Raw genomic sequence first — 27,867 nt, 5'->3', positions numbered from 1 at the left:
AAACTGACTGTGCATGCTTGCTTCTGAATCCTTCCTTCTTCTTTTTTGAAAAAAAAAAAAAAAAAAAAAAACTACAATTAATATCTCCTCAAATTTACACTCAAATTATAATGTCCCTTTTTCAAAAAAGAGCGAGTATATATAGATCCTCTTTTTCTTTTTTCCTTTTTTGTGACATCATAATTCATAGTGAGTAATAATTAGGAAATTACTAGTGGAAATTTAAAAGAAGGGGGTTCTGGGGGAAATGGGAAGTTTCTCTCATGTTGCTAGAGCCTAGAGCCCATGAGGCATGAAAGGGGGTTCCACTAACACGGCCGGTAACACTGACACCCCGCAAAGCACTTAATCTGTTATGTACATGGTGGGTGACCAACTCCATGACCCATTAACCATTAAGGAAGTCGCACCCGTTTAATATTCTTGTCCTCTCAATTCTTTTTTTAATCTTTTTGTGGGGGGGCTGCTAAGAAGAAGAAAGAAAGAAAAAAAAAATAGTGGGCAACGGTCCTCTAGCCCAAACTTTACTCTCCGGCCATCTTATCATGTTGTTTTGTTTTCATCACTTTTATATTGTTCTATATATTAATTCATTTATAGGTCTCTTATAACTTATGGGCACCCACCAAGTGATCAATTGGTCCTACACGATTAATTTCCTTGCAAAAGATAATATTAAAGGGTCATCAACCAACAAAAATCAATATATTCTTTTAAGAAACATTAGTTATAATTAATAATATTTAATGGAGGAAAATAAATAAAAATGGGACAAAAAGATAAAGGGGTAATCAACTGCGCACTTGAGATATGAATAAATAAAAAGCCCTTGTGCTACACGTCCTTCTGTCGATTTATTTAACCAAATTATGGCCGGACCCATTTGGTCAAGTTAATTACAGTGATTTCTTTCTCGAAAGATAAAGGTTTCAGATTATCTCTATTTTTTCTTTTCCTCAGCTTCAAGGGTTCAGATTGAATCTGCCACTGTATGTATTCAATATTTTAAGGTAGGAGCTCTTCAGTACTCTAACCAAAAGAAAACAAAAATATATTTACATCCGTGCGCAAGCAAATTCAAAGATATGGAATGAAGTACAAAGTCTACTCAGTTACTCGAAATAAAATGTAAAAAGGAAAAAATTATTAAATTTAGGTTAAACTTGCAAGAAGTGTTTTTTTTTTTTTTTTTTTCTAATTTTTAGATCATAATTTTTTTTAATTATTTGTTCGAATTTAAGTAATGATCGTAAGAGACCACTTATATAACTCATCTAAGTAGATAAATTGTTAAACATCTTAATTTTTATTTGATTAAATAGATTTAATTAATAATTTTTAAAAATTAATTACCTAAATTCTTTTAAATTTATACTAAAAATTTAAAAGAATCTTAATTTATCGCACTCAGTGTGAAACATGCATGCAAGTGAGTAAATCATACTCACCAAATTTAATACGAGTATCATCATAAGATCTAACTACTTAATTAAGAAAACGCGTACGCTTTTTTGTAATTTTTGCTTCTTTTGGCGTTTATTTGCTCCTTTCCGCCCCTTTCCAATTGTATAAATAAGCACAACCCCACCTCGCCAACCTCACTGTACGCAGCCCATATCTCTCTTCCTCTCTCAGACATGGCTCTCTGGAACAAGACCATGCTTTTCTCCATCTTCTTCACCTTCTTTTCCCTCTCAACCCAACAACACCAAAATGATTCATTTTCTCAGTCTTTCCCTCTCATTTCAGTTTCTCTCCGCCCAAACACCTCCACAGCTCTCAACCCTTCCCTCGTTTCGCAGCCCGGGCGAAACCCAAAACTCAGGACCCCATCGTATAACTACAAAACGACGTTCACGTATTCGATGGCTCTGGTCGTTTCGCTCCCCATAGGGACGCCACCACAGACCCAAGAGATGGTGTTGGACACTGGCAGCCAACTCTCGTGGATTCAGTGCCACAAGAAGGCCCCAAGGAAGCCCCCTCCCACGGCATCGTTTGACCCCTCTCTTTCCTCTTCTTTCTCTGTTCTCCCTTGTAACCACCCTATTTGCAAGCCCCGAATTCCCGATTTTACCCTCCCAACGTCCTGCGACCAAAACCGTCTCTGCCACTACTCTTACTTCTACGCGGACGGGACCTTTGCCGAGGGCAATCTCGTCCAAGAAAAATTCTCTTTTTCCCGTTCCCTTGTTACCCCGCCTTTGACCCTCGGCTGTTCCCAGGATTCCAGCGAGACCAAGGGTATTTTGGGAATGAACATCGGACGCTTGTCGTTTGCTTCCCAGGCTAAAATCTCAAAATTCTCTTACTGCGTACCCACCCGCCTGACTCGAACCGGGTCCTTTCCAACCGGGTCTTTCTACCTCGGCAACAACCCGAGTTCGCGAGGGTTCCGGTACGTGGACCTCTTGAATTTTCCTCGGAACCAGCGCATGCCAAACCTTGACCCTCTGGCGTACAGCGTTGCGATGCAAGGGATAAGAATTGGCGGGAAAAGGCTGAACATCCCGCCGTCCGTTTTTCGACCCGACGCTAGCGGGTCGGGTCAGACCATGATCGACTCGGGATCCGACTTCACGTACTTGGTGGAGGAGGCGTATAATAAGGTGAGGGAGGAGGTAGTGAGACTGGTGGGCCCGAAGCTAAAAAAAGGTTACGTTTACGGAGGGGTGTCAGATATGTGTTTTGATGGCGGCGAAACGATGGAGATCGGACGGCTGGTAGGGGACATGGTGTTTGAGTTTGGCAAGGGGGTGGAGATTGTGGTGGAAAAAGAGCGGATTTTAGCTGACGTGGGAGGTGGGGTCCGGTGCATCGGCATCGGACGGTCAGATAGGCTAGGGGCCGCGAGCAGTATAATCGGGAATTTTCATCAGCAAAATCTATGGGTGGAGTTTGATCTTGCCAATCGTAGAGTTGGGTTTGGTAAGGCTGACTGTAGCAGATCAGTGTAGTGGGACGTGTAATTTCATGGGGCAGAGTGTGTATTAATTAATGTGTAGCACTGTACAAAAAAATATCAGTGTGGGGTCATCTTTTGGGATGATCTTATCGGACGGTCTATATCAAATGAACCTACTAGAACAAGTAAAGGAAAAAAAAAAAAAAAAATCAACTAAGGCCAGGGACCAGGACCAGGGTGATACAGTGATGTGAAGTCAACGGTACTTAGGGCCCCTCCAAGTGTTGTATTATAAAATCGAGAGTAATGTATATATGAGGATGTGAAGTATGTTAGATAAATTGGGTGAGATATTTCCTTTTGCTGTCTGTGGCTCATTCAATCACTGTTGTGAAATGCATTTGTGCTTTAGTTTGTCAAAAGTTGGACTACTCATCATCATAAAAATGCTTTTACTATTTTTGAAATAGGCTTTTTTTATTCATAGTATCTTGTTAGTTGCTTCCGATTGTTGCCAAAGTAACGATGGCTTCATTTAGACTATCAAATTTGATTTGATGAGCAAGCCGTAAGATATCGGCTGCCAGAGTCACAAGCATCGAACCTAAAAAGCGTATGCTTTTTCCTACACTATTTCAGTTTCTTAAAGCTCATTCTAGCAGCTTCCTTCTAAATTTTACTAAATTTAGAAAATAAAATTTATTTATTTTTTTATCCAAATACACGATTTTTTTTTTTTTTTTATAACAATTAAATATTTTTTTTCTTTGAAAGGCAAAGAGAAGGGAAATGAGAGGGAAAAAAAATATTTTTTATTAAAATAATGTATAGGGCCTTACACATTGTTGGGTAAGGCACTAAGGCCGTAGCATATCTAATGTTTAGAGAACTTATAAATAAGCTGCCGTAAGTAATTTTTTATGATATTTTTTTAATATTTTTTCTATATTTAAAAAATGAAAGCAACTTTAAAATAGTTGTTGCGAATACTCTTAAGCAAAAGAGAGCTCTATTCTCAAAAAAGAAAAAAGAAATTGTGCCAAATAGAGAGGGTTTGGAAAAGGAGAATAGGAACAGAAGGGGACCAACTACGAGAACCTCCTAAAATATCAAAAAAAAATTATGAACACGCGGTATGAATATACAGGTATGGACAACAGTCAACATGGGAAAGAAACGGCAGCCCTTGTGTTGATGTCTGGGCTGTTATGGAGCTTTGTTCCAAAGCTTTTACGAGGAAATGGCGGGCTCCACTTTGGTTGGATGTGTGCAATGTAGAAGACAGCTACTTCGGACTCTTCCGCCGACCCAACCAAAAACTGTTTCCACACGATTAAATTAGGATTACCCCTTTCTTTACCCTAAAGCACGTGGCATTAATTTTGTCTTCCCGTTACTTTTTAAACTTATATTCTAAATCCCATCATGAAGATGGAAGGATGGCGGCAACGATGTATGTCAGCGAGGTAAGTTGGTAACAGTCCTTTTTTATTCGATAAGATCACACTCCCGCTAGCTGCTTTACTGTCTAAAACTATCTAATTATTAAAAAAAAAAAAAAAAAAAAGGACAGGATTGTTTTATCATTTATGGGTCTAAATTAAATATTATATTAAACAGTGGGTCCAATTCCAAATATTAAAAAATGGAGTAAGTTAAACTTAAACATCACCTTTCCATAAAATGAGATATTTATATGGGGTTCAGGCTCTTTTTGAGGATGAGGATTGAGGAGAGGGCAAATGAACAAGAACGTTTACCAGATTAACCACGTGGCTGCATTGAAAGACTCAAAAAAAAGAAAGTTTGAGAAGAGAAACAGCTGGCAAAAAAAAGAGAAAAAGGTAAAGTAACAATTTCATTTGAAATCTCACTTTCAGCCAATCCTCGAGAAGCTAACCAAAGGCAATCAAGCTCAACGCAGACACGCACGTCCCTAGAATCTCACTTTTTTTCTGCAGGAAAGATGAGCAAACATTTATAATATGCCATTTTATGCAACGTACGCTTCCGTCTTTTTTGAAAATAAGGCAACAAGCAACCTATCCATGTAGCTGCATGCGTTTAACCCTAATGTATAAATAAAAACAGAAAGAAATGGGATGGTCCCCCTACTTCTCTTCTCCACGCGCCCAGCCCATCCCCATCTTTCTTTCTTTTTTGCTCCGGCCCATCTCGATCTTGGAACCATTACTTATTATTACTCAGGCAAAGGGATATATATATATATATATATATATAATTTCATTTCATTTCATTTCTGAAACAACTAAAACAAGCAGTAAAAATGTAGGGTTTTTGCTGCTGTAAATAAATATAATATAATATAAGTGGGTTTGTGTACGACTAGCTAGTCACGTCCTACTACCTAATAAAGTGATGTAAGGACACCCCCAAGTCATCGAACCAAATATTGGACATCAAGAAATGTCAACTTCAAGGAAGACGAAGGCTGAAGGAGATATAGAAATATTAATAATTGATGATTTAGACATGTTAGTGATCATACACTGCACTCATAATTATCTATTTATGTTGATCATTGCCATTGACTTGCCACTGTTATTGTGTGCCGGCCAGCTGCCCCTTCATTCAATCGCAATCCCCTTTTTATTTATTTATTTCCATATATTTATGTGTGCAGCTAATATACTGAAAGGCACACATTGCATAATAAATTGGTTTTGGATTACGCTCAAATTCCAAATTCCAAAATCAAACCCAATCTTCTGTCGACATGGGAGTAAAATCGAATAATTACTGGACTTAGGCTCTTAGCCCCAAGTTGCTGCAATAGGCCAATGTTGTCGCTTCTTTTCCTTTCACTCTCATTTTTAAAAAGCTCACCATTTTTCTCTTTCTTTCTTTTTTTTCTTTTTTTTTTATTCCAAATATTTATTTTGATTAATAACTCATAAGCCCACACCCTCTATTCCGTTCTAACGGGGAGCCGGTGCTGCTAAACTTCATCCTATGATAACACTTTTGCTTTCCTATCTATTATTTTATTCACAAATAAAGCTTTATATTTTCTCTTCTTTTTTTTCCTAGCATTTATTTAAAAGAATATTTAAATGGTATAAAGAAGGAATAAGAGAAGTTATTGTGAAATTTATTTGAATATAGAAGTAAAAAATAACTTGATTCTCTAAATTTAAGAAAAATCTAAAAGAAGCTGTTTACTAGTGATCTAAGACTGGGTCCAAAGGTTTAATACCTCCATTACATGCCCGAGTTGAATACCAGGCTTAAACTGGATATATATATATAAGCCTATCCAGCGAAGCCCATGATAGAATAATCCTGTTGACAGATCTTTGTTAAGAATCATGGCTCAACTTTAGAAGTAGAAGCACTGCATGTTAAGCAATTACATCTCCTTCATGTTATGGAAACTGATGTACAAATTTCCAACCGATTCCCCACGACATCAACATCATTAGATACTATAGAAGAAGAATTTGTTTTAGAAACTACCCTTTTTTTCCTTTGGCTTTGAACCAACTTCCCTAAACATAATGACCTTCTTGATAAAGAGAAAAAGGTTTAATAAAATACCAGTAACATAGATAAAATAACGGGGATATATACTATTATCATTAGACTGACATTTATTAAGAAATTGAAGGATATATCAAGAATTTATCGTAAAATGTTCACTTAATCTTGGTTCTAATGAATAAGAGGAAAGATTACCAGACTATGACATTCTCCAAAATTGTTCTTATCCTCCGCTTTAGTATTTAATCACAATAATCTACGTGATCCAAAGAGTAAGCATTCTTTATAAGCATATTCACGAACAAAGGCTAGTGGCCCTCAACTTCATTGCGGGTTATTTTGATCCTTATGGTTATGGAACAACAAAGAACTTGCAAGCTGTTAAATCACCAATTATCTTAAAATTTTGAAGTGTTAAAAAATAGTAAATTTAATCACTTAATTCATATTTTAACACTCATCTAATGTGTGTGCCCCAACTCCCTCTCAACAAGTGAAGTCTAACACCAGATCATAGAATATTTAACTAAAATGTGGGATAAATTATGAAGTCATGATTCAAACTCAAGATCTCTGCTTTAATACCATGTTAAATAATTAATTATCCTAAAAATTTCAGTTGATAGAAAATATAATGAATTTATTCATTTGATTAATATTTAACACAAGTAAAAGCAACGAAAATGAATAAAATATAATAGCCATCATACCAGGATGAACTTACTGCGTTAGCTGCTGGTTGCTAACAGCAAGAAGATTGAGGTAACCAGAGTGCAGATTGAACAAGGCAATCTCATTTTGGGGCGTGCAAATTCAGCTTGATTGAACTTAAATTTAGCTCAGTTTTCATGCAAACTTACGAAGCCTATTCGATATTACTCTATTCATTATTCTCCTTGTTGTCCATGCAAAGATTGAAGGACTCCTTTCTCAAGCAATTACTTAAAAAATTGTGTGGCGAATATCCAATCTTCCAAGATATTCAAGCAGGAACGTTGTTTCTTGGACATTCATAGCTAAATCTATATTAACGTGCTCAAAGGTTGTCTCTGCAATTTCTGTTCATTATCTTCCACTTTGTATACTGTTAAATGTTCTCAATGTTTTCTTACTTCTCAAAAAAAAAAAAATGTTCTCAATGTGACTCGTCTCCATTAAGGTTAAGGCAGTTAACCATTACCAAACTTGCATTCACTCATCAACTAGGCCAACTTAAGACATGCGACAATCATCTTATGGATCTTCTGAATGAATTCATTAAGTAGTGAAGTATAACGTCTGTAATCCAACAGAAGCACCTTGTCAGTTTGTCATTCATCAAAATCCTCTGGTTTTCAATGCTTGGCATATCCTAGTAGATAGATACCTGCCTATAATATCATCTAGAAGCACCCCCAAGTCAAGCATAGCATATATCCTCTGGTTTTGATCTGCCTTTGCTCACACAAACCACCGGTAAGCACATTGTATGTTAAAACACTCTAGCATGCCTGTCACCCTGCACCACTTCTGAATCCTTTCCACATGCTGGATCAGAAGCAAGAAGTTAAAAGGCAGAATATTCTGCTGAGATCAAGGGACCTTTCCCATTTCAAGCAAACTAAAGAGCCTGACTGTCCGGAAATCCAAGACACCTTATAACCATCTATGGAATCTCCTTACAACTAGATCAAAGGTAACATATCTGATCCCCATCGCCATCATGATTTAGCTTTCAAGCTCCATTGCTGAAATAAATAAAAGAAGCTCACACTACAACCCCCACTGGATCTGCACAATGTCGAGAATGAGTTCTCTTGGAGTGGCTGCAGTAGCAGACAAGGGACATATATTGAAAGGTTTAGCTGCATATGATACTTTCTCATGGGATCTCTAGACTGCAGTAACTCTTGCCATACAAATAACTTGATGCGAGTTTAAATATGGCCAAATGAAGCTACTTCCTGTTCCTTGTTTCAAAATTCAGTCAGAGAGCTTCAAACTATGTCCATAAGCAATGATTGACAGCTCCTCTATGAGTGGAAACCATACATTGATTTGCAATGATCTTAAGTCGCTCTATTCATTTTTGTTCTTTGGGAGATGAAAAGTAAGGAAATCATCTCAAGTCTCCCCTATTTAAGTACAGGACTGGTATTCACTAGTCCACTGAGCCAGCTAACCTTGACACTTGTGATTTCCAACACAAGCGGAAATCATCCCCTTTGGCGATCCTTTGAAGTTTTACTGAATTCACGAACTAGCGAAGCATAAGAAGCATAATCTGAAACGAGGCCTTTCTCGCTCCGAAATTTATCAAAATGCTCAGGGTTTCCATGCTTACAATGCCCTTCTAACAGAATGTTGTATGTAATATCATCTGGAACCACACGCAAATTAAGCATAGCATCTAACAGCATTTTTGCATTCTTCATCTGCCCTAGCTTACAAAGTCCATTCATAAGCACATTATATGTAATAACACCTGGTATATGTCCACCAGCCTGCATCTCCTTGAGCAACTTAAAACCCATCTTAACATCACCCTTCTTACAAAAGCCATCCATGACCATAGTATATATTGCATCATCAGGCTTCATACCAGCATTCAACATCTCCCTCAATGTTCTTTCTGCATCAACAAGTCTTCCCTCTCTACACAGCCCTGAAATAAGGGCTGTGAAAGCCACATTATCAAGCTCAATCCCTTCTTCACTCATTCCCTTCCTAATCTCCAAGGCTGATTCTAAATCCCCCTCCTTGCAATATCCATCAATAAGAGTAGTGTATGTGATCCTGTCAGGCTTCAAACCCCTTATACTCATCTCATCAACAATTTTCCGTACTTCTTTCAAATCTCCAACTTTGCAAAGGCCATTGATGAGTGCATTGTATGTAATCAAATCAGGTTTCACACCTTTACTCAGCATTTGCTGATAAATTTCCATGGCCAAATCAATTCTCCCATTCTTACATTGACCATCGATCAAAGTTGTGAAAGTAACATCATTTGGAACCAATCCCCTCTCACACATTTCATCAAACAAACTATTTGCATCATCCAACCTACTCTCCTTACACAATCCATTGATCAAAACACTGTAAGTGAAAACATCCGGAGACATTCCAGTCTCCTCCATAATCCTCTTCAACCTAAACCCATCCTCTAAATCCCTAGACTTACAATACCCACTAATCAAAGTATTGAAACTAACAACCGTAGGACGCAAACCCCGCTTCCCAATTTCATCAAACACCAGCCGGGCCTCCTTAAGTTTACCCTCTTTACACAGTTTATGCATCAAGACATTGAAACTGTACACATTAGGCGGAAACCCACTATCCAAAATTTCCCTATAAAACTCCCACGCCGACGCGGGGGAGTTTGCCTTCACCATTTTATCGAGCAAATACCCACAACCATGAAATGGGACTCGAAACTTATGCTTCCTAACCAACCTAAAGCACTGAATAGCATCGGACACAAATCCATTATCGGTATACGCATTAATCAAAGCATCAAACACTAAACTGGAGTAATGGGTACCTTTGGTTTCGACAATGCAAGCGAAGACAGAGCACGCCGAGTCTTTGCCTTTCCGAGAGACGACGAATTGGAGGAGGGAGTGGGCTTGTGGGAGCATGTTGTGGGAGCAGAGGAAGTGGGCCATGGTGCAGTAGGAGTGGAGAGTGTGGCGGAAGGTGGGCTGGGAAGAGAGCCAGTGGAAGAACGAGAAGAGAGATTGGGGGGGTAGAGAGCAGGGGTTGAGGTTGATGAGGTTGATAACGTGATTGGCTGTGAGAGAAGGGAGGAGCTTTCTGAGAGAGGAGCCTAGAGGCTTTGTTTTGGTGTTGAGAATGGCTTCAGAGATTGCCGAGAGTATAGGGTCTTGTTGGTGAGGTGGTGGAGGGGTGTACTTGTACCAGACTGTGGCGGAGGAGAAGAAGAAGAGAGTTTTGTGAGGTGGAGAAAGGGAGTGCTGGGCTCTTGAGAGTTTGAGGGTCGCCATGGCTGTGGCTTTTAGAACAGGTTTCGATTGTGGTTCTGGGTTGACGAGGACCCGTGGAGAGTTGGGAGTGACGCCTGAGGAAATGGAAAGATTGCCTGAAAAAAAAAAAATGGACACAATATAAAGAATTCTTTAAATCTTATTTATTATTTTTAAATAAAATAAAGAAAAATTACTCTAATAGGGAGTACGTTTTTAATTTTGATAATTAAGGGGTCATTTGGCTATCTGATTTTTTTTATTTTTTTATTTTTTTATTTTTGTATTCTTTTTAACTTTACTCAAAATAATGAATGTCGATGAGAACAAAATGTATAAATTATGTTTAGAAAGATGAATCAAATTGAATATATTTAAATAAATATATTTTTTAAAAAAAAAATTGTAAGAAAGGTGGTTCTTTTTTAATATCTATATATTAGGATGAAATTTTTTTGAGTTGGATTGAAAAGAAAATGAATTGGAGAAATAGGAAAAAAAAAAAAGAGAAATGAAGATCTACTCTCCACCTTAGGAGAGGAGGGCGATGAAGGGTGACTCCATCCCCACCCCCTAAAGCTCCATCCTCACCCCTCTCCAAGGTAGATATTCACCCAACTGGAGGTTAGTAAGGGTGGAACAACCCCCATTGCTCTCTCTGTAGGAGTGAAGCCACCTTCCACCACCTTCCTCTTTGGAGATGGAGGGGTGGTAGTCGAGTGGATTTCCAACCCTCTTTTTTTCACCTTTTATATATATATATATATATGCCATTGTTTTATTGTCTTTATGTGGATAAGATAACAACAGGCAAGTTTTCTGTTAAAAACTAGATGAAAAATATGGCGTAAGGACTTATTTGTCACTAAGCCAAAACTTGAAGACTTTTACGATGATTTCCCTTAAATAAATTAGATGTTGTCACTTAAGTATTGATTATATGTATTTATGTTCAAACTTTTAAAATATGTTTAATGAGTAATGATGTTATGTAGTCTTTTATATGACTGTCATATAATTAGGATAACGTAGCAGTAAAAATCGACCTTTGGATTAACAAGGATTTATAGAAAAGAAAAATCAATAGTTAATGTTCATTGCCGCGTCATCCTAGTTATACGTTAGTCGTATAACAGTTTACTAAATATCATTTTATCACTTTTAATTTATTACATATTTTATGTAGTAAATGCTAAAAAATAATCTAAATCATTCAATTTGAAAATAAATGTTAAGATTTAAATAATTTGACAAAGTTGAGAAATGCTATTTAGTAGTCTACTAAATAACATTTCTCTTCTTAAAATCAAATTCTCTTAATTACTAATTGATTTAGGCATTTTGTTAAATTTATGTGAAGTTAACACTTGGCACTAAGAAGACTTTCATAACTTTCAAACATGTAGGAAGAGGTGGAGAAATGTTATATACATGACAACAAGCATTTACACTCTATCCGTCAAAGTTGGTACGGTGTGGCCTCCCGTAGTATTTGGTCGATGGAAATGAGATTTTTAGTTGAGGGATAACGCCGCATAAACTTTTGGTGGATAGAATGTGGATACTTATCCGATATATATCATATCTCGAAAGATGTGAATTTAATAATTTAATTAATAGAGTAATGTTATTTAATAGTCTGTTATACAATTGTCATATATTTAGGATGATGTGACAGTGAAAATCAACCATTGATTTTTTTATTTTTTTTTACAAATGTTGATCCAATGACTGATTTTTCACTGCTGCACCATCAAGTTGTAGGAAAGTTGTATAATAGTCTATTAAATAGCTTTATTTTTTTAAGTAATATTCTAACGCCATATAATTTTATTGACATTTTAATCTCTTTCCTATATTTGTTTATTTGCTAGAGGTGCAATATATATATATATATATATATACATTTTCTAAGCATTTAAGGAATGGGTTATAGGGATTAATACACCGAAAAATGAGTGGGCTCCCAAATAACAGACCCAAATTGAAAATTACAGTACAAAATATAAAAATAACTAGTAAGAAATAGGTCAAAAAAAAAATGACACGATCCTCTCTAAAAAGGCTACATAAAGCAATTTCTAAATAAAAAGGGACATAAATATGGGCAACCCTTCTCTGACCCCCAACTAAGGCGCTATAACAACCACACCCAAAAAAAAAAAAAAAAAAAAAAAAAACTGACCGGAATATTGATAGGGGTGAAATATTGAATTCATAAGGTCTTACCTTTACCATGTGATATGTGACAAGATATTACTCTTATTCTTTAAAGTTAACATTAAATAGAGTAGATAAGGGGTAATTTAGTTTGTTCGTTATTCAACATTTAAAGGGATATGGATGGGCTATGTAAATAGTCTTACTTTAATGTGAGTTGATGCCTACCAAGGTTGGTACTAAACTTGATAGGATTAGATAAGATAGACGCATAACATATCAATTACATAACAACCACTACTACGGAGATCGCCGACAACTAATTAATGTTATACTTATCTTTTTATTGTCTTAAAAGCTTATATAGTTTTTAAAATTATTATTTGATCAAAAGTTAATAGTGCACTATCTCAAATTTAATAGTAATTTTAAAAACCACATCAATTTTATTAAAAATAAAAAATAAAAAATCCAACTTAGGCTTGCTCGCAACATTTTTGTGTTTTTCTTTTTCCTTTTCTTTACTCTCATAAAGTTATATACACCTTATTTGCACTTGGACTTATGAACTACGACCCATTGTAATTCGAACCTAAACCATCAAAGTATTTAATGAATGGCCAGATTTTACACAGAATGTAACTCGAAATACTTTACTAGTTTATAAGTTCGTAGTTTCAAGGTCGAGGTACAACTGTGATTTAAGAACATTTTCAGCGATAAAAGTTAACTTAGCGGCTCAAAAAATTCTATTTTATTTTGGCTATTCATGTTTAATTCAATACAAACTTCAGTAAGATTATCTATTTCACTTTTTATTTTATTTAAATATTATTTTCAGCACCTTTTACCTTTCTCTTTCACCTTTTTTTTTTTTTTTTTTTTTTTTTAAATATTATTATATTAGAGCATCTCCAACATATCAGGTATACCCTTCATAATAGATATTTTTAGTTAATATCACCCAATTTTCATCTCCAGATTAGGTTTATACTTTATAAGAGGTATAATACATTTTTAGCACACTATAAGAATAAAATATTGTTTCTCTTGTCGGAGAAATAGTCATCGGGTTGTGTGCTCTCTATATCTCTACTTTTATCTTTATTCTCAAAGCATTAAAAAATAATACTTAAAGAAAGTAGAGAGTGAAATAGATACTCTGTTAGAATTTGCATTGAAAATGTAGTTAGCTAAAATAGAAAAATATGTATTTTGAATAACTAAAATAGCTACTGCTTTAGAGCATATCCAACAAAATAGGCAAATAGCTCATAATAATCAAAATTGATTATTATGACCTATTTTTCGTCTTTAGCAGAATATAATTTTTCATTCTAGTGTGAATATTAAATAAGTAGAAGAGCATATTCATTCATTATTCACACTATAAATAGTTTTTAATTATTTTATCTATTTATTTCATTCTTTTACACTCTCTCTCTCTCTTTCTTTCACACCATCTTCCACATAAAATAATATTTTAAAAAGAAAATAAAGAGTAAAATAAAAAAATTGTTGTAGAGAATATAGAAATAACAGTAGTTAAAGTAGAGGATGTACTTTTCCGTATGCTAAAATAAACCTGTAACAAATTGGATGAGAAACTTTTATTTTAATTACCCAAAATTTTCAAGTTCACATATCTCTCTCTCTCTCTCCAATAATGTAGTTTGATGCTTTTTATGTCACCGCCAAGACAGAAAGAAACAGAATTTGTCGTACAATCAACAAGCAATGCCTTGTTTTCGTTACCGAATCACCATTCATCCCTTTGTTATCCTTCAAACTGGATCCCACCAAATACACCATGATTTGGATTGATCGGTTTATGTGTCCGCATTCCGCAAGGAAGTAGCCTCCATAAGAGACGATACATCGGACATGACATGAGCCCACAGTAACACGTGGCAAATTTAAAAAGAAAATAAAAAAAAAAATTTATACCCCACACCGATCGAGCAAAAAATAAAACGAATTACGTTCTTACACCATATATTTTGATATTATTATTATTATTTTTTACCCGACAACATTTTAAACCATACACTTAAAAATGAAGGAAAAAACAAATTTGTACCGTCCAAGAGGCAAGAGGGCCTTCGTCCAACAGGTCCCTCTTTTGTCTCTTCCAAATACATGGCAACAGCAACGTACACGAATGAAATGACTTTAGTCTTTAATTAAACAACAATTGATTGTCGATATTTCATGTTCAAAAAAGAGCTTCTGCTGGAACACGTACAGTTTCTCTGCAGATCGATCGATCGTTTAATTGTTGAGTCACCTACTCTACGTAAAACCTCTTGGCAAAGTACAGCCTAGCTAGGAAGCTACAGTTACAGCATATATCGAACTAGTTCAGAAACAGTTGAACTTTCCGACAATCATCGGGCATGGGTACGTGGGCCGTGGACGACGGGTAGGAAGCCTAACTACTTTTGAGGTTGCCGGCTATCCCTGATTCTGAGGCTGATCAAAGCTCTTGCATCCGCCACATCTTCGCTTGTGCCACATGTAGGCGCATGCCTTAGCCAAAACCCTTTGAATTTCTTCTTCTTTTTCTTCAATATTCCAGTACTAGTATCCTTGTCCACTGGTGTGATCACGTTTTCTTGCAGGCGATCATCATCTCCGCCTACGAGCTTTCTATGGAAGTCGTCACTGAAAGTACTGGATTCTATAAGGCAATCCAGTCGTCGGGAAATGCTCTCAATTTCATACCTATCGAGAAGAGAATTTTCAGTATGGATCGAACTCGGTGTTTGTGACCCCTCCCCCTCCACAACAACTTCTTGGGCTATTCTCATAGCCTCTAGCTTGAAAATTGACGGTCTAGGGGCTCGACGAGTCCTCATAACATCGAACTCCGGCATTTGCTTCCCCTCCGACCCGGATCCACGTTCGTACCATGCCCATGCAGCCGCTTTCACCGCCGCCAATTCATCTATGCTGCCTCTCCCCTTTTTCCTCGCCATTAACGGGCTCATGAGAAAGGGTATAAGCTAGTGTAGATAGAATGAGAAGTTGGATCGAATGTGTGGGAAAATTATGCTCCGCGTTATAAAGGGTGGACAAAAGTTGGTGATTCTTTTACCATGGTGGTTGTGTATCATATGTCAAGAAAGGTATTTTATCTCATGGGGTGTTGTCAGAATTGAATAAGATCATTAAATCGAAATGGGCATTAGGGCCAACCGAAGCTTGATGTTAGGTAGGAAATGGGGTGGGGGGCCCTCGATCTCATGAGGACTAGTTAATTTGTAGTAAATCTACCATTCTCTCACTTGTCTACATGGAGGAGGATTCATTCCCTCTTGGAAATAGTCTATTAGTCTTAATTATCATGGTATTCTGCTATTGGCCATCCTACGTGTTCCTATCAGATGCATACAATAACCGTCCCTTTTGCATGGTCGAGAAGCTTACATGTAGAAATGACATCGACATCGACCCTTGATATTTTTGTATGTACGTACCCAGGAAGAAGACGATATTATTTCCTCTTCTTATTTGATAAGTAAGCAAGGTCAATTTCCTTAGATGGATTAGGATTTGCTTCACTTTAAGCTCTTTTCACATTTTATCCACCATGTTTAAGTGTGTCTTTACCCTTAACAAGACGGGACCGTTAAATGCATCAAAACAAAATCTATTCCAGATTTTGGACATCAGGCCAGGCAGCCAATTAATAACCATGAATATTAAACATAGAGCTACTGTGCTCAGTTAATGGAATTCTTGTTGGGAACATTAGACAAGTTAAACGAAATAAAACCTTAAAGCATCACAATGGTCTCTTTAGAATTTCTCTAAATTTAACTCTCAAAACCTACTTTTTAAGAGTTTAAGCTAATCACTTTTTTAAACCATCAAATAACAAACTCTCTAAATGTTTATCTACTTTACATAAATACTGTTTTTTTAATCATTCATAATAACATTGTCACATGGAGCAATTTTTATTTATTAGAAAAAAGGAAAACATTGACACGGCTTGCAAAAAGTATTGTTAAAAAAGTTCTAACATTGTCTTTTTGGCTCTTTAAATCTAAAGAGAAAATCCTGACAAATGTTTAAGTTTAACATTTGCTAAAGAGTGTTATTTGGGAATTTTTGTGGTTTTTGTTAAAAATGTAGAGAAAAACTAAATATAGAGGGTCCATTCTGAGTGCTCTCATGCTGCCTTACTTGTTAGAATCCTGTGAATTTCACACCAAAATCCCACTTCGCTGATAAGAGGGTATATATAGGCTGCCGATTAATTGACAAAGGCATATCAGAAATTCAGAACATAGAAATAATGATAGTAGAAAAAGGTCATGAATACAACAAGTCGAGCTTATAAAATTATGCAAAGGAACCTTTGTTGCTCATTTGGGTATGGCCAAGTGGCATAAGTACTAGACCTGCTGCTTCAAACGATTTTCTGGCCGTCACGCTGGTGCTGCAGCCAAAATCAGCATCCAGCTTAGTTTTAGGCTTTGTTTGATAACACTACCTTTCTCCATTAACAAACTGAACTACGTACGTTGCTTAGTTTTTGCTTTTCCTATGGTGAAGCTCAGATTCTAGACGCTTGATTTCATCTTCCAGCTCTTTTAAAGTTGCTCCTTCAAAACTTTGTGTCCTGTCAGTATTTCTATCGATCATCAAGCTTGAAAGATGCTTCAAACATGAAAGATACTCGGCCTTGACAGCAGGAGAGTCAGAAATAGACCTCTTAGTTTCAAACTGCACAGAAACATGTGCAAACTTTAGCTTTTAACTGTGCTCGTCCATAAATGAAGCCAATAGTTTCACGATGTAAACAGATAATGCAGTTTTCTATCAACTCCGAACACCTTCAAAACTAATTTAAACAAAATTACCTGCAAGATTACTGATTTCATTCTAAAATTTTTGGAGGACTGGGTACAAGATATGTATGGCATAAACATTCATTGCATCAAATGCAGGTGATAGAAGACATTTATGTTCCAAAAATGAGAACACCAATAATAAAAACGTAATTGAAGAATGAAAATGGTGTACAAATGTTCTCACTTAATGTAATGATTGGCTGTTTACTTGGAATCCTACAAGGCATTCCCATTCTATCGACAACCAAATACTACACCAGCTCTCCGAACGAGCATAGGATAGAACGGATTTTTAACATCATCCAAAGTAATGCAAAATGTTGAACAGTCAAAGCATACCTCTTTGTAAGCAGAAATGCATTGGAAAAGTGCACTTTCGGCTCCAGCAACAGGTAAAAGCGCCTGTTTCATAATAGAAATGTAATATTGGTTCAGCCAATTGGATAAATTTCTTAAACAGAACAATCATAGCAGGATGTTGTCAGAAAATCTAATTGGAAGGAGCAGAAAATGGAGCAGAAAATAGGCTCACTAATGAGCATTACCGGAGTAACTGAATCATTGTTTCCAAACTTCTAGAGATCCCCCCACCCCCCCAAAAAAAAAAAAAAATTTGTATTTTAACCTCCAGATTCAGTTTAAAGGACATTGAGCATTTCATTTTGGCTGCTTAGCTAGAAACACAAATCAAATCATTTATATAAAAGAAAAAAGAAAACGCTAGTAAAAAATTATCAGAGGGTTGGAGAAGTTCTGGGAATAATAGATAAAGCAAAAAATATATGGTCATAAACTAAAATTCCCCTTTCTTACTCAAGTGGCAGTAAGAAAATGGTCATCACGAGTAAGATTTAGTCCTACTTGCTTTCTGAATTGCCACTTGGAGGATATATATATGCTCAATAGAAATTGTGAAAGAACAGTGAGATTCCTTTCACTCAAGTACACCAGCTTTATCTTCTTTAAGAAGCTAAATTCCTTGCTACAAGCAATAAGCATATGAAGCATGGATAAGTATGATAATAATGAAAGGCAAAAGGAAACTTCGGTAAGCTTCAGTATTTCAGTCACAATAAGGATTAACCAATACTATCTAAAGTGAAATACAGTGCCAATTACGAGGGTCACAGAAGGTTATTGGTAGACAATTTTATAGCAGAGGAAAGAGCTTCTCCAATGGGCTTATCAAAATATGATGATGATCAGCAATTCTCTGATATATTGTGCTCCTACCTGGAATAACGAGGTCTGCTTTAACGTGATTTGAAAGAAATTTAGGGTTGAGGGTGAACCTTGCCAAACCATAAACTTAGAGGTGGCTGGAGTTCCAAAAGCATCTGGCTGAGATTTTCAAACTTTAAATGTTAGACTTCCACGTCAGGCCTCTTTCAAAAGTTGTGTGAGACCTGATGAAGATTTTGCATCTTATCCTAAGCCAGGAAATCATTAATAAGAGTTAATTTGCCAGCTTCTTCCTGACTTACGTTCTATATCTTTTTAGGTTGCCACCCTTACTTGCAAAGACAAATAAAAGCTTTAAAGATGGTATAAAAAGTAATGATTACATGACCTATACTCACTATTAATGGTTGTGCCTATGGAGAGAATTAGAAGAAACGAGGTTTCACAAAGTAGGAAATACTGGTGAATAGATTTTTAATGGAAATAAGGTCAAATTTGGGGAGGATGCTCAGTGTGCTGACATACCTTAGGAAGGTTATGCCTAGATCAAGATACCATAGAAAGCAAGAAATATGCAGAAATATGCTCATAGTACCAGGTCTCTTGATACTCTACTATGGGAACATTCAAGATCAGAAGATGGAAGACTAACCGGAGATAACATGTGCAAAGTATATGAGGAAATGGGCTTTCATATAAGTAGGTATATTTTCCAGAAAATCCTCTATCCTGTCATTAACCCAAGCTAGTGATACAACATCCCTTCAAAGTTCACGTGGAAGACTGGTTCTAACATCTGCATTCTTATTTCTTAGTGCTTCAGCTAAAATATTACTGGCAGTAAAGTCCTACTCCAAAAAGCGGTGAACTGTCATAATTGTTGGCCGTTTCAAGGCACATGCACACATGGCAAAACATATGCATCTTTGTTTCCAGTTCTATGCACATATTTCTGTAAGCTTGTATTAGAGCTTCAGTCTTTCCAAGAGTTGTAGCAAACTGAATATTTCAAGTACGAAGAACGTAGCAAGCATTGTTCCGAAAGGGAACTTTTCCGACAAAGGTCCTCTTGGAAAGAAAGAAACAGAAATATTCGAATAAAAGCAGTTAAAAAACAAGGGCTCCCGACGCTGACTAATAACTTATGCACTGCAGGCAAAAGCTGTTCAAGATTCTGAAGTCTTGATTACTAACCTGTAACTCTAGTAACTCTTGCTTGTTAATCTCTAGAAGCCCAAGAGCATCAAGTGATTGCAACTGCAAGATGAACAAATCTATCAATTTCATATTGGAAAATATCTACTAACATATAAGATAATGCCACAAGTTAGAACCAACATAAATGAAGCATCTAAGATCACTAGCTTAATTTTATTCTAATTTTTATGCTTTTATCTATTCTAGATTGACAATTTTTAGTGTGACTTCGACTATAACTTTCATTAGCGTCAGATCCAAAGGTTCTCACCAATATGAACTCAAGAAAAAACTGCAATTGTCATCAATATGCATGCAACATCCATGACCACTAGGTTTTGTTCGACTTTTTTCTTTTTCTTTTTTTCTTTAGCTATGACTTATGAGACAGCAGAATATTAGCATGACAACATATATCACTTCAATAGCAAGTGATCCAAAAATACTGACCAATACAAACCCAAGAGAAATATACAATAGTCAATCAATGAGTACATGGAGTGAGAAACACTCAGGGTGGCTTTGTTTTTATCATGCCAGTATGTATTTATGATGATTCCCAAAGTTGCAGCTATGTGAACCCACATGATTTATGTTGTTTCAGAACCTTTTGCCAGAAATAACTCAAGTTCAATTTGACACCTATTGCCAGATTTTGAGTGATCCTGAGAAGAATTGATACTTACCAAATAACAGGGGTTGTTCATGCCCGAACAAGGTTTCAAAATTAATATGTAAGAAAAACCTTTATATAAGGGTAGATTACTTATAAATTGCTAGTACAAGAAGAATCTCCACAATTCAATTTTCTAGTTGCAACCTTAAACAAATCACCTTCTGACTCAAGAGACCGTAGCTCTGGAAGTCAGAATGAAAAGCTTTCTGATTGATACAGAACAAAACTGAAACCCTCAATTGTTTGTCGCTTTTATTACCAGTACCAACAGAAAAGTTGGAATATGGAGAGGAATCAAAATCAAGTTTCCTAACAATAGTTGTGGATGCTGATGTAAGCTACACCATATCTTACTGCACTATATTCTGGTGCAGTTACTGAAATATCATTAGAGCCTCATCTATTGTGGCGTCTGCATCTAGCATGGTTCAGGATTTTACAGAAGCTTAACCATTTCATAGATTGGTGGCATTACCTCTTCCAGCTATGGATCCCAGTTCTTGGATATGAAACGGACCTCACTAGGGAGGTATTCTAATGTGAATGAGAAGGAAGTCAAATAAAGAGGACAGATAAACATTTATATATATATATATATATATATATATATATATATCATCTTTAAAACCAGGATTTCATCGTATTATTTGCTTTGATGAGAATGATAACCTTGTCAACCTTGTCACAAAGCAAAACCAAAATGACAACAGATAAGGAATGACAGTCTTAAAATATACAAATGCAATATATATATTGGGTAGTAAGAGTTCAAATATTAAAATCAATCCAAACAAGAGTTTCATTTGACATAAGTGAAAAAATGTATTATCAAATACAGCTACTGACTACCAGAATCTCCATGAAAAACAGATATCTCACAAAAGGATAGGGAAACCAACCAGTATGACTAATGCTGCATGGCCTTCCATACTTGTTTCTCCAGGTGCACTGTAACTTTTCAAGTTGCCTTTCTGTTTAGTCAAGTTGTTTAAAACCCGCCGAGCTATCCTATCATGGAAAGAGAATTGCATGACTAATATGTAAGAGGCAATACAACAAAAATAGGGATTTTTGAAAAAAGAAAGGGAAAACTTCACTTACACCCCCAAAGTATCAATGTTTTTGCAATCATAACCTCAAACTTATAATTTTTGCAATGTCGGTATCTACGAATTTTCCCCTTTTATTTCACTCCTTTTTTCTTAAAATGCTCAAAATCCCCCCCCCCCCCCCCCCCCCCCCCCCTTCTTTTCTCCCAAAACTTTTTTTGCATTTTGGGAATTTTAACAAAAAAAGGGGTGAAATTAATGAAAATTCTTGGGATACCGACATTGCAAAAATTAAAAGTTCGAGATTATGATTGCAAAAATGTTGATAATTCGAGGAGGTAAGTGAAGTTTCTCCAAAAAGAAAATATGAGTAAACAAATTTGCCCATATTTTGTCAAAGAAAATTTGAAACATAAAAAATAATGATTAAAAAATGCAAATCAATGAAAAGTTTTCTGTTATTTATTGCAATTACCCAAAAAAGAAAAGACTGAAACTTGCTGGACAAATTAAACACAACCAGAAAGTATCTTTTCACAAAAACTTGCTGGGATCGGCAAGGGAAGAGTAAACAGCTTATGATATAAAAAAATGTTCTTGAAGTTGGCTTCCTGTTGGAGTCTTAAGACTAGAAGATAAATACACTATCATTGAATACTTGTTATGTTGCGTGCACAGGTTGGTCATCCTCAAGCCACAACTGTTTACATTAAAAGGTTGACAGTTTTGTCAGGTGAGAATGTTTGAACAGCACCAATACGTAAAAAATCAAAAATCAAAGAGAAGCTTACATATCATATGCTCTTTTGTTGGATTCTCAATCCCATAGATTGCATGATTTTCTAGTTACACGGATTCAAGAGCTTAAGTGTTTGATTATTACAAATGTATCAATTCCAAATTTTGAAAAAAAAAATGACTATCTGAATGACTAAACAAATACCAGCAAGAATAAATATAATATATTATAAAAGGGAAAGTTTTGATAGTTTTTAAATACCAGGAGGATGAATAACTCAATATAATTTTTTAATTAACCGCTAAACCTGGTCTTTTCCTTATTATGAATATCACGAGAATCATTCCTCTTATTTTTAATAATCTTCACTATTACACATTAAGTAAAAATGACCCCAGTAAGAAGGGGAACTCCGCAATTTATATGCAAAGCAACTTTTAGGAAGAAAAAAAAAGGTGGAAAAGAGAATGTTTAAAAAGATCAATAGAGTAATCAATGTACTATTGAAGCAATGAAAGTAATGAATGGTAGTTGTACTTTAATATACTTCATCGCTTAAATGTTGTTTTGTGAATTCTGAGATAGTTAGAGTGGTAAAGTAACACAAACCTTATGGAATTGTGTAAAAGATCCTTTGCATTTTCAAGCTCAGCATTTGCTCGAGAAATATCCACCTTCCTTAGTTGGATAGAATTAAGCATTCTCACCCTAGAAATGTGAAGCATGTTGGCACCAATCTGACAGTGGAGAAGGAAAGAAAGCCTCATTGTGTATGCTATCTTTTTCCTCTCAGCAAATTTATTATCAATAAATAGTAGAAAAAAAGAGAATAGGTAGCAGCTAAGATAATAATTTAAAATGACCATGGATTAGTGTTTTAGACATCACTTTTGCAATCAAGTTTGGTCATGGTTTGAACCCTTTGAGCGTGTGTTTGTGTGCATTTGGGTATGTGTTAGGCTTCTAGTTTGAAATTAACATAGAAAGAAAACTACCAAACCGTTGAGCTTTATATAAATAGTGAGACATTCAGAGTTTAAAGAGGTCAAAGTTGGTTAAAGTATTGCGGTTTGGAACTTATGTACCAGTTTATGTTTTTCAAACATTTAAGAGAAAAGGAAAAGAAAAAATAAATCAGAATTGGTCATCATATGGAACCCAAAGTAGCCGCTGTAAACAAGTTTCCACAGCCATATTTCCACCATATGCATAATAACAACCAGATAGACCAAAATCTTACCTAGTCTAATACAAATTGCTGAACAGAGATTAGCAAAAGCAAACTATAGAGAATGCACTGGTTATGAACATAAACAAAATTTTGACACTTGTCGGAAATTTCGACATGTGTATTCATTTCCAGTAAGTATATAACTGTTACAACTAGTCCACAAAACTCCTTCAAACTCTTGACATATACGAATAATCACCTGGTGCATTTTCAAGAACTCAATTGAAAAAATCTCAATGCTAAATCAGGGAAAATGGTAGCTGATAATATACAAAGTGTTACATATCCCACCTTTTCGGTGAGATCAGTTGTCATTGTCATTACGATCATCATCATTGGTAACTGGCAAAACTTTTTTTTTTTTAAGAAGTAATTCAATTTCATTAGAAAAGCACAAAGGGATACAACCCTAGTACACATGAAATATACAAAAAAAGTCCAAAAAAGTTATCCACATGTAAGGAGAAAAGGAAAAAGAAAAGTCCAAAAAACCATGAAAACTAGAAAAAAGCAAACTGTTATCTGCTGCTATTCACATGTAAAGGGAATTGAACATAATCTTTTTCAGCTCTATGCCATTGAAGTCTCTCGATCTTCAAAGTTCCTTCCATTCCGCTTTCTCCAGATTTACCACATTAAACACAAGGGGGCCAATCGCCAAACTTCCAAAATGTTACGACGTCCCACTTCACCTGCCCAACTCACAAACAACTCTCTCACCCTTTCTAGACATAACCCAAAATACACCAAACATATTTTTTTTTTATAAGTAATAATTCATAAAAAAGCGCAAAGGGGCGCAACCCTAGTACACATGAAGTATACAAAAGAGCCCCTAATCAGAGGAAATAAATGAACATGAAAGTAAGAAATCAGCAAACGACATACGACCCGGGCTATGCGCCGACACCCACAGATATAACATATTAAGCACATTTCTACAAATAGCCCCAACTGTAACCTCCACATCCTCAAAAAGCCTAGAATTTCTCTCACACCACAAACCCCACAAAACACATAAAGGAACCTGTTTCCAGCTACGGATAGCAGAACCACGACCCAGCAAGGTGCCCCAACCACTCATTAAATCCAAAACACTACTAGGCATAACCCACTCCACCCCAAACAAGCTATAAAAATAACTCCAAACAACCCGCGCCACGTCACAATGAAGAAGGATGTGATCAACGGATTCCCCATGCTTCTTACACATAACACACCACTCTACCACCATAATACCATGCCTACGTAAATTATCATGAGTTAAAATCTTTCCTAAAGCTGTTGTCCAAACAAAAAACGCCACCCGCTTTGGAGCTTGAACACGCCATATTCCCTTCCAAGGGAAATAAGCCGCCTCGTGACCAACTAATGCTTTATAAAAAGTCTTCACTTCAAAATTCCTCTTCTTAGAAAGATTCCAAACCACCCTATCAACCTCTCCATTCCGAATCTGAATAGAGTATAATTGTTCACAGAAGGATATCACCATCTCCACCTCCCAATCTTGAGCATAGCGCGTAAAAGGAACATTCCAATGAGCCATACCTCCTACCACAAACAAATTATCCACCACCCAAGCATCCGAAAAACGAGCAATAGAGTACAAAACTTGATAGCAAAGCTTGAACGGCCTGTTCCCACACCATAAATCATGCCAAAAGCGAATATGAGACCCCTCGCCCACCTCAAAACGCAAGTACTTGGCTAAATTATCCCACCCCCTTCGGATAAACTTCCAAACACTCACACCATAAGACCCCGTCGCCGGTAAAGAACTCCATCCTCTCCTCACACTCCCATACTTCACCTCAATCACCAATCTCCAAAAAACATCACGTTCCTGTGAAAACCTCCATATCCACTTCCCCAATAAGGCTTGATTAAACTTAATAATATTACGAACTCCCAATCCACCTACCTTGATTGGAGAACAAACCCGATTCCAATTGACTAAATGAAATTTAGTCTCATCCCCCAAACCACTCCATAAAAACTCCCTTTGAAGCCGCTCCAATTTCTTGGCTATACTTACAGGAATGGGAAACAAGGATAAAAAATAAGTAGGAATGCTGGACAGTGTACTATGAATCAACGTCACCCTGCCACCCTTGGATAGATAGATCTTTTTCCAACTAGCCAACCTTCGCTGTACCTTCTCAATAACCCCATTCCAGATAGAAAGAGATTTAAACGACGCCCCCAGCGGCAGACCCAAATATGTCATCGGTAAAGACCCAATTCTACAACCCAGAATATGAGCCAAAGACTCCACATCATCCACCTCACCAATTGGGACCAATTCGGATTTGCCAAGATTAATCCTCAACCCTGACACCGCTTCGAAGCATAAGAAGGTACACCCCAAATTTCGAATATGTTCAGCCTGTGCCCCACAGAAAATTAATGTATCATCAGCAAACAACAAATGATTCACCACTAACGCTTCATTCTCCCTGATGCCCACTGAGAAACCAGACAACAAGCCTTGGAGCATAGCCTCATTCAAAATCCTACTTAGCGCTTCCATAACCACCACAAACAGCAAAGGAGAAAGAGGATCACCTTGTCTAATCCCCCTTGAGCTCTGGAAGAAACCTGTCGGCGCACCATTAACCAAAATGGAAAATTTTACAGAAGAAACACAAAATTTAATCCATTTCCTCCACCTCTCCCCAAACCCACACCTCTGAAGCATGTAGAGTAAAAAATCTCAGTTCACGTGATCATATGCTTTCTCTAAATCCAACTTGCATAATAACCCCGCCTCCCCCGACCGCAACTGGCTATCCAGGCATTCATTGGTAATAAGAACTGAGTCCAGGATTTGCCGACCACCAATGAAGGCATTCTGAGAGCTCGAAATCAATTTCCTCAACACCGATTTGAGCCTGTTAGCAAGGACCTTAGAAATCATTTTGTAGACCCCTCCCACCAAGCTGATAGGCCTAAAGTCCTTAATCTCCTCCGCATCTACCTTCTTAGGGATAAGGGAGACGAAAGTTGCATTCAAACTCATCTCGAACTGGCAGCTATTATGAAACTCTGAGAAAACTGCCATAATATCTTGTTTGAGAATAGCCCAACATTTCTGAAAGAAAGCCATAGAGAAACCATCTGGGCCCGGAGCCTTATCCCCGTTCATCTCCCGCACCACCTCCCATACCTCCTGCTCCTCAAATACACGTTCCAACCAGAGGCACTCATCCGTATCAATGGAAGAGAAAGAAATCCCGTCCACCCTAGGCCTCCACGAATCTCTTGTTACTTCATAATGAAGAAGAAGGTGATCAATGGACTCTCCACTCTTCTTGCACATATAAAACCAATCTACCATGATAATGTTTCTCTTCCTCAAGTTATAAGCCATATTTTCCTTAATGCCAACGTCCACATAAAGAATGCCACTCTCGAAGAAGCCTGAACTCTCTAAATAATTTTCCATGGAAAAAAGGAACCGGTAGGTATGATTAAAACATGATAATATGAACTTACTTCAAATTTGCTCCTTTTTGATGGGATCCAACATATTCTATGCACATCTTCTTGCCTTACTCTAAGAAAATAAAACGATTAATGCTAAAAGTCACTCTTTTGTCACTCTTGTGTCTCTAAAAAATGATGTGGCTTTTAAAATCACCATTGAACTTGTGATTGATCATTATTAAATTTTGATCAAGTGGTGATTTTAAAAACTACATCATTTTTGGAGTGACAAAAGAGTGACTTCTAGAATTACTCGAATAAAACATCTCAAAGAAAGAGGAGATCAAATCCACCTCCCAATCATGTAAGGGTTTGGTAAAAGATATATTCCATTGAATATTCCCATTCGGAATTGCATATGTTCTGCCACCCATGCATCCTTACAATGTGTAATACTATACAATTCCAGATAATGTGGACTATATGGAGAGAGCGGAATGAAAGATGTTTTGAAGATCATGAGAAGTCGAAGGAAGAACTCAAGAACATATGGTCAAATCGCTCTTTAATTGGACAGCGGCATAGAATATTTCCTCCTTTTCTAACTTCTCTGAATATGTGGATTTTTTTTCTTCTTTCAGCCTTTAGTGGGGACTGTCTTTGTATACATCTTATGTTCTACGGTTTCGCCCTTCTGCGCTGTTCAATTAAATGAATTACTTATAAAAAAGAAAAATAAAATTGTTCCCCACACCACACATCATACCAAAACTTGAGCTTTGACCTATCACCCACCTCATATCTAACAAATTTTTAAGACATTTCCCACCCCCTTTTTATATATTTCCACATTCCCACTTCAAATGGCCTTGTTACCTCATATCACCAACCTCCCCTTAAACTATTATATTTAGTTTCCATCACCAATTTCCACAAAGCCTCCATCTCCGTTGCATATTACCAAAACCATT

At 36.5% G+C, this 27,867-nt stretch overlaps 4 protein-coding genes across 6 annotated transcripts in view; 1 reads left to right on the top strand and 3 right to left on the bottom strand.

Annotated features, from left to right (window-relative positions):
- Positions 1-1,585: 1,585 nt before the first annotated feature.
- Positions 1,586-3,267, top strand: LOC133859435 (aspartic proteinase PCS1). Its single transcript, XM_062294842.1, has one exon. It carries the CDS (start codon positions 1,638-1,640, stop codon positions 2,955-2,957), a length of 1,320 nt encoding a protein of 439 aa, XP_062150826.1. The 5' UTR covers positions 1,586-1,637; the 3' UTR covers positions 2,958-3,267.
- A 4,182-nt stretch (positions 3,268-7,449) lies between these two features.
- On the bottom strand, positions 7,450-10,467 carry LOC133859550 (putative pentatricopeptide repeat-containing protein At1g09680). The gene has a single exon (XM_062294976.1). It carries the CDS (start codon positions 10,393-10,395, stop codon positions 8,602-8,604), a length of 1,794 nt encoding a protein of 597 aa, XP_062150960.1. The 5' UTR covers positions 10,396-10,467; the 3' UTR covers positions 7,450-8,601.
- A 4,062-nt stretch (positions 10,468-14,529) lies between these two features.
- LOC133861551 (uncharacterized) lies at positions 14,530-15,723 on the bottom strand. The gene has a single exon (XM_062297336.1). It carries the CDS (start codon positions 15,522-15,524, stop codon positions 14,970-14,972), a length of 555 nt encoding a protein of 184 aa, XP_062153320.1. The 5' UTR covers positions 15,525-15,723; the 3' UTR covers positions 14,530-14,969.
- Positions 15,724-16,743: 1,020 nt separating this feature from the next.
- The window catches only part of LOC133859430 (uncharacterized), a 42,552-nt gene continuing 31,428 nt past the window's right edge, over positions 16,744-27,867 (bottom strand). For 2 of the 3 annotated variants that reach the window (XM_062294831.1, XM_062294832.1), the window contains 5 exons: positions 22,849-22,976; positions 21,351-21,459; positions 19,773-19,835; positions 17,736-17,798; positions 16,744-17,268 (listed from right to left, as the gene is read on the bottom strand). In XM_062294831.1, coding sequence (XP_062150815.1) covers positions 17,071-17,268; positions 17,736-17,798; positions 19,773-19,835; positions 21,351-21,459; positions 22,849-22,976 — 561 coding nt within the window. In that variant the 3' untranslated portion in view covers positions 16,744-17,070. The remainder of the gene's footprint in view (positions 17,269-17,735; positions 17,799-19,772; positions 19,836-21,350; positions 21,460-22,848; positions 22,977-27,867) is intronic. The other variant, XM_062294830.1, reaches the window with a different exon arrangement.

Source organism: Alnus glutinosa, chromosome 2, assembly GCF_958979055.1.
Source record: "Alnus glutinosa chromosome 2, dhAlnGlut1.1, whole genome shotgun sequence".
In the NCBI taxonomy this organism is placed as follows: domain Eukaryota; kingdom Viridiplantae; phylum Streptophyta; class Magnoliopsida; order Fagales; family Betulaceae; genus Alnus; species Alnus glutinosa.
The sequence above is the reverse complement of the archived record's forward strand: the minus strand, read 5'-3'. Positions and strand labels throughout refer to the sequence as shown.